The sequence below is a fragment of the Musca autumnalis genome, unplaced genomic scaffold (genome assembly GCF_047663935.1).
Source record: "Musca autumnalis isolate F117 unplaced genomic scaffold, ASM4766393v1 scaffold_1, whole genome shotgun sequence".
Taxonomy (NCBI): domain Eukaryota; kingdom Metazoa; phylum Arthropoda; class Insecta; order Diptera; family Muscidae; genus Musca; species Musca autumnalis.
The window spans coordinates 5,126,075-5,137,322 of record NW_027411644.1 but is presented as its reverse complement, the minus strand read 5'-3'; the positions used below and the strand labels follow the sequence as shown (position 1 = coordinate 5,137,322).

At 36.8% G+C, this 11,248-nt stretch overlaps 4 protein-coding genes across 7 annotated transcripts; 2 read left to right on the top strand and 2 right to left on the bottom strand.

The window, feature by feature from the left end:
* The first annotated feature begins 1,308 nt into the window (after positions 1-1,308).
* RnpS1 (RNA-binding protein S1) lies at positions 1,309-2,799 on the top strand. Its single transcript, XM_073963106.1, has 2 exons — positions 1,309-1,666; positions 1,740-2,799. The coding sequence occupies exons 1-2, from the start codon at positions 1,488-1,490 to the stop codon at positions 2,596-2,598; spliced, it is 1,038 nt and encodes a 345-aa protein (XP_073819207.1). The 5' UTR covers positions 1,309-1,487; the 3' UTR covers positions 2,599-2,799.
* Positions 2,669-4,717, bottom strand: LOC141390259 (probable tRNA (uracil-O(2)-)-methyltransferase). Of its 2 annotated transcripts, XM_073963100.1 has the most exons (4): positions 4,665-4,717; positions 4,314-4,605; positions 3,963-4,246; positions 2,669-3,901 (listed from the first exon to the last, which is right to left on the bottom strand). In XM_073963100.1, the coding sequence occupies exons 2-4, from the start codon at positions 4,585-4,587 to the stop codon at positions 2,804-2,806; spliced, it is 1,656 nt and encodes a 551-aa protein (XP_073819201.1). In that variant the 5' UTR covers positions 4,588-4,605; positions 4,665-4,717; the 3' UTR covers positions 2,669-2,803. The 2 variants fall into 2 exon arrangements, with proteins under 2 accessions (XP_073819201.1, XP_073819200.1); XM_073963099.1 differs by lacking the exon at positions 4,665-4,717 and having other exon boundaries at positions 4,314-4,654.
* A 1,530-nt stretch (positions 4,718-6,247) lies between these two features.
* BckdhA (Branched chain keto acid dehydrogenase E1 subunit alpha) lies at positions 6,248-8,224 on the top strand. The gene is made up of 6 exons (XM_073963102.1): positions 6,248-6,380; positions 6,460-6,991; positions 7,060-7,225; positions 7,283-7,381; positions 7,443-7,547; positions 7,609-8,224. The coding sequence occupies exons 1-6, from the start codon at positions 6,324-6,326 to the stop codon at positions 7,949-7,951; spliced, it is 1,302 nt and encodes a 433-aa protein (XP_073819203.1). The 5' UTR covers positions 6,248-6,323; the 3' UTR covers positions 7,952-8,224.
* A 760-nt stretch (positions 8,225-8,984) lies between these two features.
* AP-1mu (adaptor protein complex 1, mu subunit) lies at positions 8,985-11,000 on the bottom strand. 3 transcript variants are annotated; one of them, XM_073963104.1, is made up of 4 exons: positions 10,926-10,984; positions 10,758-10,844; positions 9,853-10,698; positions 8,985-9,784 (listed from the first exon to the last, which is right to left on the bottom strand). In XM_073963104.1, the coding sequence occupies exons 3-4, from the start codon at positions 10,672-10,674 to the stop codon at positions 9,326-9,328; spliced, it is 1,281 nt and encodes a 426-aa protein (XP_073819205.1). In that variant the 5' UTR covers positions 10,675-10,698; positions 10,758-10,844; positions 10,926-10,984; the 3' UTR covers positions 8,985-9,325. The 3 variants fall into 3 exon arrangements, with proteins under 3 accessions (XP_073819205.1, XP_073819206.1, XP_073819204.1); XM_073963105.1 differs by having other exon boundaries at positions 9,853-10,684; positions 10,926-10,971; XM_073963103.1 differs by having other exon boundaries at positions 9,853-10,844; positions 10,926-11,000.
* Positions 11,001-11,248: the final 248 nt, after the last annotated feature.

Genomic DNA, 11,248 nt, shown 5'->3' with positions numbered 1-11,248 from the left:
TTTATTTATTTTGGGATATTTGCAATGTCTTGCATTTTATAACATATTTAAACTGCATTTAAATTCAAACCAAAACACTACGTCAAAATCTGTGATTTGGATCGAAAATGGAGTGCATCCTAGCTGTGTGCCGTGGAAGCAAAATGGAGTGCGTCCTAGCTGCGCGCTCTCTTGTAAAATTCATAGGTGAATTCATAGGAAAAGATGTACTCCAGCGGCAATTGTTCTAGTGATTTAACTGCATCCGCGGATGCAAACTTTTTGCTGGTACTCGGTTGCTTGTCAGTGTGGCCGCTCACTTTTGTTAGTCATCAGGAAACCACAAAATATTTTGTGGTTGCTGGACTGTTTGACAGTAATCGATAATTCCGAAAAATCGACAGTCAAAACTGATCGTGTGTACTCCGCTTTAGTGTGGACCGGGGCTTATGCCCGTAATTTCTACGCGTAGTTATCTATGAGTTCATAGATATCCCGCGTGTAAGCAACATTTCATAATTTCAATCCATAGGTTACGTTACCGGGTCGAAAAAGGACGTGTTACTTACACCAAGGATTTTGCATGGTTGATCGTTGCCAATGTGTTAAAAATTGTAAAACATTTATATGTGGCAATGTTTTTATTAAATCGTGAATGAAAATCACCAATGTTACCACATGTTTTCAAAAATTACACGCCTCGGTAAATGGCACGTAGAAATTACCAAACACATAGGTAAAGATAACTAACTAGGTACCTAGGGCTAGAAATTACGGGCATTAGGCCATGTTTATATTATAGCCTTTTGCAGGGTTAACCTTCTTAATGAGTATTTATTTGACGTATACGCAAAGGAATTGACATTTTAAACCCAGTGGGTTTGTTAAATCCGGTTATATATAAACGTACTATTACTCTACTAATGCCCGTAATTTCTATGCGTAGTTATCTATGACTATGGAACTTGATATAGAAACGCATAATTTCATGAAATTTACGTTAGTGTGGTTCGCAACTTACTTGCGGCAACTGAATTTACTCTGAAGCCACACGCTGAAACTTTCCCATTATTTTGGCGTTCTTAGGTCGAGTTCCCCAATACAGTAATTTCATAAAATTACTTTAGTATGGAACTCGATCTATGAACGCCAAAATAATGTGAAAGTTTCGTATGAGAGTTTCAGCGAGTGGCTTTAGAGTAAATGATGAATTGAAAAAATTGCTCGTACTGACAAATTTCAGCCACTACAAAGGGAACGAGAAAACTGCCACAAGAGAACTTGCCCAATGTAAATCGGGACTTTTAAAATCAAAAAGTCGACTAATCGATTAGCCGAAAGTCGCGAAAGTCGACTTGTGTATCCCTATATTTCACACCACTTTACGTACGTTTATAAAGAGGACGCTACGCGTTTTTCGCTGATATTTCACACCACTCTTCGTTATCTAGGAAAAAATAATATTGTATCGAAATAAAAGTTTTTGATATTAATTAAAACCTAATATAATGGCGCGTGATCTTTCTCCAAATGAAGCCATGGAGAAAAACAAGGAAACCAAGGATGGAGGAAAAGATGTTAAAACAGTGAACAATAAGGTAAGCTCCTCTTCAAATGCAAATCGTGGAAGGGAAAGAGATCGTAGGAGGCGTGGAAGTGCATCATCAAGCAGTGATTCTAGCGACAGGTGAGAGATACAAATTTCATGGCCCACGAACAACCCATACAACATATTTCTTCTTACTATTTTTGTTGAACAGTTCATCCGACAGCAGCTCTTCGCGTAGTAGTTCTGGCTCAGGATCACGTTCAAGCTCGTCAAGTTCTAGTGGATCTTCATCTTCTTCATCATCTTCTTCTTCGCGAAAAAGTGCCTCTTCGCATTCTCGCAGTCGCAGTCCGCCACCAAAGAGGCGGGAGCGATCCCGCAGTCCACCACCCAAACGACGTGAACGTTCGCGTAGCCCAGCTGTAAAGCCAGCAAGAGAACGGACACGCTCAAGATCACGTAGTCCTTTACAAAAACCTCGGGACCGTTCCAGATCGCGGTCTCCACCACCAAAACGACGTGAGCGTTCTCGCAGTCCAGTAAATAAGCCTCGTGATCGTACCCGCAGTCGTTCCAGAAGTCCTCTTGCTAAGGCCAGAGAACGTTCCCCTACTCCCAAACCAACTCGTATACATATTGGACGATTGACAAGAAATGTCACAAAGGATCATGTAATAGAGATATTCAGTTGCTTTGGCGAAGTAAAGAACGTGGAATTTCCCACAGATCGTTATCATCCAAATTTCGGTAGGGGCATTGCTTATGTAGAGTATGCTACGCATGAGGAATGTGAAGCAGCAATTAAGCAAATGGATGGTGGACAGATTGATGGACAGGAAGTAAACGTATCCGCCGTCCTTACACCCAAACCCAGAGGACCACAACGACGTCCATCTCCAGTCAACCGCAGACAAAATGATCGTTGGCGTGCATCGCCGAGATTTAATCGATTTAACAGAAATAGACGCTCTCCACCACTTCGTGGTGGACGACGTTCGCCTCCACGTAGACGTTCTCGTTCTCCCATACGTAGGCGCAGACGCAGCAATAGCTCAGACAGTTCTCGCTAAGAAATTTGCTATAGGCTCATTGGGGAGTCTTTATATAAAAAGAAACAGTTCATTAAAAACAGAATCAATCTTATCTAACACTAAACGTATATTTTAATCATATTCTTCATACTTTTTCGTAAACATGTATGATGTTATGTTAGAAATGTAAACTATATATTCTTCGTTCAATAAAAAAAACAATAATTTGATGGAAATACAGACGTCAGTGTATAAAAGAACAATCGTTGCTTGATAACGGACAGCCTTGTGGATGATTCCTATAAAAGAAACACGCCCGTTTCTTAATGGTTTGAGGTTTGTTTGAAGCTTTCTGAAGTGGCTGGGGTATGCGTATTTTTACAAAATCGGGTTTATAAAGTTCAAAAATTTCGTGTTTGTTGCGCAGTAATGTCTTAAGACCACCACATTCCGATTTTATTTGTTTCAAGTCTTCCTTCATCAACCCCCTGGCAATTTCCGGCATTGTCAATGAGCGTCCTTCCAACCATTCATTCTTGATGGGACTTGGTTCTTGTGGAATATTAGTTTGGTTTAATAGTAGCAAGAATATCTTTAAAACTATCTGATCTATTACTGTCTTGTCAATTTGTGTACAATTGCGTACAACTTCCACTTTGTCTCGAAGTTTAATTTCTGAGTTGTCGGTGTTAGGATAGAGATTTTTCTCACTATCCACAAATTGTTGGATCTCCTCCACTTTATTTGAATGCGAAATGGATGAATAATTGCGTCTCCGGCCAATAAATGCAATTCGTTTTGTGCTCGGAATTTTCAGACGATCTATTTCCGTCTCAAATCCGCAAACTTTCGATATTCTTTCGGCATAATCACAAAAGTCGTTATAAATAGAAATTGAGGAATTTCTTCGTTGAAACTTTCTTCCAGAGAATTCAAAGGCACAGCACGGCAAAAGAAAATAATTCATTTTGTAATGGCTTCTCGCTGCTAACACTGGTAACCATGGTGATAGTTCATCTGAATGATTGCCTATAATCCAATCGACATCTGGAGGCAGATGAAACGTACACGGGTCTATAGTTTCTTCTTTCAGGTTGTTTGCTACTTTGGAAGGAAAGTACGACCAAATCTTGCGAGATCTAACATCATAGCCGTAACCCGCATAGCCTTCCTCATTTAAAATATAAACTAAAAGACCATTGCCACAGCCCAAGTCTGCAAATGCTACGGGAGAAGGATTCATAACATCACTTTGCCACAACGCTATCAAATATGCTGCTATAGCTAAATCTTCATAAATGAACTTAAGTGGGTCGGTAGATTCTTTGGCATCGTTCCAAAACTGTAAGCAGTAACAAATAATGAAGCTGTGGATCAAGTTTTGTTTTAGAACGTGAACTTACTGTCATTGCCTTTTCGCTGTATTTCTGTTTGAATTCATTGTAGAGAGTGTTGTATTTTTCAATATCCACCAAACGCAGTGAACCACCATTCGCATTATCCACACGAACACTAGACCACTTTATTAATTTAGGTTTTAGAATATATTCGATCCATCGTGTACCCTTTTCGTTGTCAGCGAGTGGATTCAAGTTCTCAACAATTAGGCTACCATCGCACAATCTTATTTCAAAATCATCTATTGCATCACTTTCGAATAAAAATCGAAAGAATTGTCCAGGGAAATCTAAAATGATAAACTTTTATAGATAGCAAGCAACCTCAGAATGTCTTTCGGATTATTACACTCTTACCGACTATTCCAGTGGAACGTATGCTGCTCACAATTTTTTTGTGGAGGCACTTGAAATCAATAACAAATCCTTTACAGTCTTGGCTATTTTCCGGTATGTTTTGGAGGTACTTAAAGAGACAGTCCACATCCACTTTGTCGCTGTTTTCCGTACCATTTTGCAAGAATTTTTTCATGCTTACTTTGGTTATGACACATCCACACAATTTTCTATTTATTGTATGGTAGTTTCTAATTAAAATGGATATTGCATTCCAAAACTGTTGCTTGTCCATGATGAGTAGGAGCTAAATCTATCCACGGAACATGGGTTTGTTTACAAACATTATTAGTTTGTCATGTGTATACATACCCAGCTAACATTTTTTTCGCAGTTCTTTCCGACTTCGGTCCTAAAGGCGAGAACACAATGGATTTTTGTAGCTTATTTTTTCCGCCTCGTTTCAAAGCGCAAAATTGAAATTGTACTGTTTCCAACATGATGTGTGTTCGTTTACTTAAAATTTGTACAAATTGTTACTGGATGTTGTTCGTTTACTCTGCAGTACAATGCAAAAGACCTTGGTCGTTTACAAGAAGTTACTGGACTTGTACAAATTTGTACAAATTGTTGAGTAAACGAACACACCTATGGTAGAACAAATATAAGGTAAAGTTAATACTACAACAAATACAACTCGAACAACAACCACAAAGGAATTTGTTTTTGTTTGTAACGTTACTGCCAGTTGTATATGTAAACAAAACGAGGAAATGTCTATAATTATTGGAATTTAAAAAACTAATAATTTTTCACATTTGGTTGAATATTTTGGAAAACATGAATGAAAATTTGTTACATTTTCAATTTTTATGTTTCCACATCATTCCACTAAATGCATAAATTCTCGCAGAAAGTATAATTCTTGCAGAAAAGTTTGGGGTCGCTGGAAATTCATAGAAAAAGAGAAGCTGTTTCAATGTTTTGTTTTAGAAAGCAAAGAAGCACATGTTTATTAGGGCTTTATTTTTTTTAAATTTTAACAAAATACCTCACATATTGAAAAATAGAATTTGGCTGTAATTTTTGTGTTCGGTAAAATTATTTACGAACAATTCATATTAAAAAATTGAATTTTGATATATTGAAATAATTATGTTTATAGCGCCAATAAATTTTACGCTTGAAGAAATAAGCTAAGCAGGAAAATTAGCTAATACTATGGCTGACTTCCGTATTGTCAATTGCTTTGTGTTTTGTAAACTTAGTTAAAATATGTATTTCAGTTGCACACTCATGCATTGTACACAACAATGCATCTGTGAACATTGTTTACATTGACGATGTGGAACAGCTGACAGATGTTATTAGGGAAAACAAACATGAAGAAATAAATTTCGTTTGAACATTTTTTAAATTTTTGTACATAATTGCTATTATTTATTGCTTGTATACTTACCTTCGCGAATCATCCATTTTATATATATATATATATATATATATATATATATTTTTTTTTTTTTTTTGGTTTAATTACAAAATCATCAATATCACATGCGAATGAATTAGAAAACAAAGTGATACTTGTTTGCTTTTTACCTGCGTCAAAAATACCCGTTTTTGACAATAAGAAACACGTAGCTTCGTAGTAGTTAAGTACATCGGCGATAAGAAACAGAAAACATTGTATATTATTTGTCATTTGTAAAGCAAATGACGTATACACAAAGGAATTGACAGATGAAATCGAGTGGATTTCGTAAATGTAAATATAGTATAAGAACTGACCATGTTCTCATTTTTTTATCCACAGAGAGATCCTTCTCATGCTACATAAAGTAATTTGAGGTGCATCATTATCATTTGATCGATCGCGTCGTCGGGCTATACCAAAACTTCGGCGGCGCAATCTGCCAGGCGACTTCGCACTCTTGGGATCGATCGATCTTCTTATGTAATTTAAATTTTCGTGTTTTGTTTTCAGTAGTTCGTTCCTGTTTTAGTTATTTGGTGATTTGTTCCTTGCTTCCAATGTCGGCTATTAGACAACTTCATAAAATTTTGAAATGCTCCGCTGGCTTTCCTAGGGTCAGTAGATTACCGATTTAGACGTAGACCAACATTTTAGTGTTGTAATCAATCTATTATCACTCATTATCTCTTACAGAATGTTGTTCGTATCTTCAATGCCAAAAGATGTGTCAGCAATGTTTCAGCAGATCATCCGTCCATGTTTCCTGGTGCCAAGGCGCCTTTTGTATCCGAACCTAATCTTACATTACCCTCGGACTACTCACCAATTCCGATTTATCGAGTAATGGATGCAGAAGGTGTTGTTAATCCTAGCCAAGATCCAAATCTAGATCGTGATGTTGTAACAAAAATGTTTCGTGACATGGTTCTTTTGAACACTATGGATAAAATCTTGTACGAATCACAGCGACAAGGACGTATTTCCTTTTATATGACCAATTTTGGTGAGGAAGCAAGTCACATTGGAAGTGCTGCAGCTTTAGAGAGCAGGGATTGGATCTATGGTCAGTATCGGGAAGCTGGTGTTTTAGTATGGAGAGGCTTCACAATCGAACAGTTTATTGACCAGTGTTACGGAAATGTTGCGGACATTGGAAGAGGCAAACAAATGCCCGTACATTATGGCTCAAAGGATTTGAACTTTGTTACCATCTCCAGTCCTTTGTGTAAGTCTTAGAAGGAGATATCTAAAACAAGAACTGTAAATGATGACCATGTTAATTTGTTTTACTAGCAACTCAAATGCCTCAAGCAGTTGGAGCTGCATATGCTATGAAGCGTCGACCAAATAATGACTCTGTTGTGGTCTGTTACTTTGGTGAAGGCGCTGCTTCTGAAGGAGACGCTCACGCCGCATTCAACTTTGCTGCCACCCTCAGTTGTCCCGTTATCCTGTTTTGGTGGGTACTGAAATCGTATTTTAAAAGTTCATATAATAAATTTGGTTCTATCCATAGTCGTAACAATGGATTTGCTATATCGACACCTTCCCATGAGCAATATGCTGGAGATGGTATTGCAGCCAGAGGTCCAGCTTATGGAATAGCAACCATTCGGTAAAACAGAAGCTTATTGCATTTCATTTATTTGTTATTTAGCAATACCGTTTGCTTTCAGTGTTGATGGTACCGACGTATTTGCCGTCTATAATGCCATGAAGAAGGCTAGGGAATATGTTCTTCGCGAGAACAAACCAATTGTTTTTGAGGCAATGGCCTATCGGTAAGAATCATATTATTCACATACTAAGCTCATACCATTAATTTAATTACATTTTGTTTAGTGTGGGTCACCATTCTACATCAGACGATTCCACTGCTTACCGCTCTGCCGAAGAAATTGAAATTTGGAATTCAACCGAACATCCTATTTCTAAGCTTAAGAATTACATGATTAAGAAGGGATGGTTCAATGAAGATGAGGAGAATGCCTTTGTGAAGGATGTGAGAAAACAAGTTCTGAAGCAAATTTCCGTTTCGGAGAAGAAGCTTAAACCAAACTGGAGAGAAATGTTCCAAGATGTCTACCATGAAATGCCTGAACATTTGAAGGAACAATTGGGAGAGCTGGAGAAACACGTGGCCGCTCATCCCGACTTCTACCCAATCAAGAATTTCAAAGCCTAGACGAACATGTGACGACTACAAACAAACCCCTTACCAAATGGGAATCTTTTAATGTGCATTTATTAGTTTAAGTAGGACAAAAGTATGTATATAACGTACGAATCATGTGATTAGAAATTGCATTTATTTAGCATATACCTATGTAACTTTACATATATGTATATTTTGATTAGTTGGACGGACTCAAACAAATATTTACAAGTACACAAAATGTTTATTAAATTCAGAAAAAATAAAAAAGTCTATTCTTGCAATAGAAAAATAGAATTGCAATGTAATTTTGTAATGTCATTAATATGAATGAGTAGCAACAGTCAGAATAGCGATTGCCTGAACAAATTTGCAGTGCAAACGAAAGGGTAAGAATTTAAAACCTGATTGTGCCATTAAAAACATCCTCAAATCAAAATTTTCTTATTGGTTGTTCTAATGTTTATAATGTTATTTTTAATTAAATTGCATAATTTTCCGAACGGAAAATTATTTTAAAAAGTGAAATTCTTTTAAAATCAATATTGGTAAAACCTTGAAAACTACTAGATTCACTTAATTATGGCGGACTCTAGTCGAATCGACAAAAAATAAGGAAATAAAAAAAGAAAGGGAACAAATTCCGCTTGGAATTTTTATTCATGATTGCACTCAATTTTTTTGGTAAGATATAAATATGTTTTAAAACCCCAATTTCGTGCATCTACGGTCTAATATACGGTCAATTTCCTCTGCCTCCTTTAAAGCCTCAGCATTAAATGGCCCATCAACGACTGCATTCAGTTCGGAAATTACCACTGAAATGTTTAATTCAACACATTTCATTTGCAAAATTCTAAGCAGAATTTAAACGATTCCCGAGTTGTCTTGTTAGAGATTTCAGTAATAAATACTTCCTTTCTCATTCGTTTTCGACAACGGTTTTTATACCGCAAAGAATACAAGCTAATAATGACAAAAAGCAATTGATTTTAGAAAGATCATCATCTACTTCATCCAATGTCAATGTTTGATTAAAATATAAAAGAAGCTCATAAAAGCATTTGTTCTTGTGTGTGTATATATGTATATAATTTATTGATTAGACGGACAGAAAACTTTATCTTACATCAATTGTGGATGAAAATACATTATAACAAATCTTAAGTAATTTAGTGAGTCTGGCACTCTAACCAATTGAACAAAACAATGTCATTAAAATGGAATAGTTATAAAAACGCAATATATGCCGATCATTACTTTTGATTAGTTCCGACAGAATTACTGCAAAATAATTTTGCAGTAATTGAGCGACATACATATTCTTCGGAATGAAACAATTTTGGAACATAAACAAAAACCTTATTGTATGTAAAATTCAAGACAATACTAAAAACGATTAGATTAGTTAGTGCGTAACTGGTAGTCTCCGTTTTGGGTTATGTATCGTACCCATGGCAATGCTTGGTATCCACTCTTTTCTATAATTTTTAAGTAACGAACTTGGATGCCCGATGTGGTAAAGTATGGTATTTCGAAGTGAACCTGTATTGGCGGCTTACCCTCTAAGCTGTCCTCACTTTTGACACTTGGTAACCCGAAGTGGGCCCGCATTAAATACTCTTTGCCGCCGGGGAATGATTTAATGTTCCAAATTACTGCATTTTGTTCCGGAGCATATTTGCAGCTACCAATTGTTGTCTTGAATTTCGGAGAGTCTGCATCAGCTGGTACTGGAATAATGATTTCGACATTATTGGCCGTAGAACGACGCTTAAACTGGGACTTGGCCTTAATCATGTATTCCACTCGAGAATGTTCATGTCGTTCAATAACAGACTCAATCCAAATCAATGGCTTTACCTGAAAATAATATGTAATTCACGTAATCAATATATTCAGTGTGGACTACTAATGCATGCGCTACTCACGTGTGTATTGAGCCTATATGACATCAATTCGAATTCTCCGTCCGGTGGTATGAAAGAAATAGTTCTATCATTCTCAAAACGTGACAGACGCACGCACTGATGAAATTTCACGTCCTCCAGTTCTACCGATTTTGATTTCCCCCTACCTGTGCTTTCGAACAAAACTTTGTCATTGAGACCTAATCTAAGTTCTGGCATACCAGATAGATAAACTCTCATCTTAATAGCGCCAACTATTTCACTGCGTAAAACATTTCCATTGGCATTGGCCAAGAGGTTTACGGACTCAATGACATCTAGAAATACTTCGTTCTTTCGATATTTAATGCCTTCTGAGCGCCATGAAACTGCATTTGTCACTGCCGGTGGTATGCGTGGCTGTATCTCCAATTTATGTCCCTCTTGTGTTATATATTCTTGCAATATTTTGGAGTCAGTTGTCTGTGGATAACCAAAATCAATAATCTCATCCAACAGCTCGTAGATGATGACAAAATTATCTCGAATCGATTCCTCTTCCAGCTCCTTAAAGTACTCAATAAACACCTGTGCTATCTTGTGCAGGAAAACAAACACAAGTGCAATGTTGACATTTTTATTACGTGGTGTCGTCGACACGATATACAAGTTATTGGTCTTGATGTATGCGAAAGTGCAGTCGGCCGTTTGTAAAATAGGTGTGATCATACCCTCCTCCTCCTTCTCCATCAGCAGTGGCATAAACTTGTCAATTACAGCCATGTCCATATTGTCACCGCGGTAATTTCGCGATATCAGGACCTTACCCTTTACATCCAACACATAGATGGCCGAAGACGACATCTTTGACAATCTGAGAATTGAGCCCTGTCCAATTCAGTATGTCTTGTGTACAGAAAAAATACGAAAAATGAGTCAGTACGTACTGTATTCAGTTCAGCTTCGACCTACAACCAGCCCGTTGAAAAAAATCTTCTTGCAAAGTTCCACAATCAATCGACCTATATTTAAACCTATTAAAAAGATATTGTTTTATAATTAAAAACGACACAAAATTAATATAAAATTATTAAGAATGAAAATAAAAATTATACCAAAATAAATTACGTCGACTGACTACTGACTTATCTGACAAGTGTGACAGTTATATTTTATATCGATAGCTTCGTTTTGCGTCGGTATCGATAGTTATTTAAATGCTTGAAACTAATAGAACGTTTACATTCGCAAAATCGAGAGGATTAGAGCTGGCAAAAATCGATGGTACTATAGCATTGTACACACGGTCCAACAAAACTGACAGTCAACGTACTTTTACGGCAATTTTCTGTCAAATAAAAACTTTTTGTTAGCTAAAAATGATTGAAATACAACATTTAAGCATAGTACACACGGCCCAACAAAACTGACAGTCAAC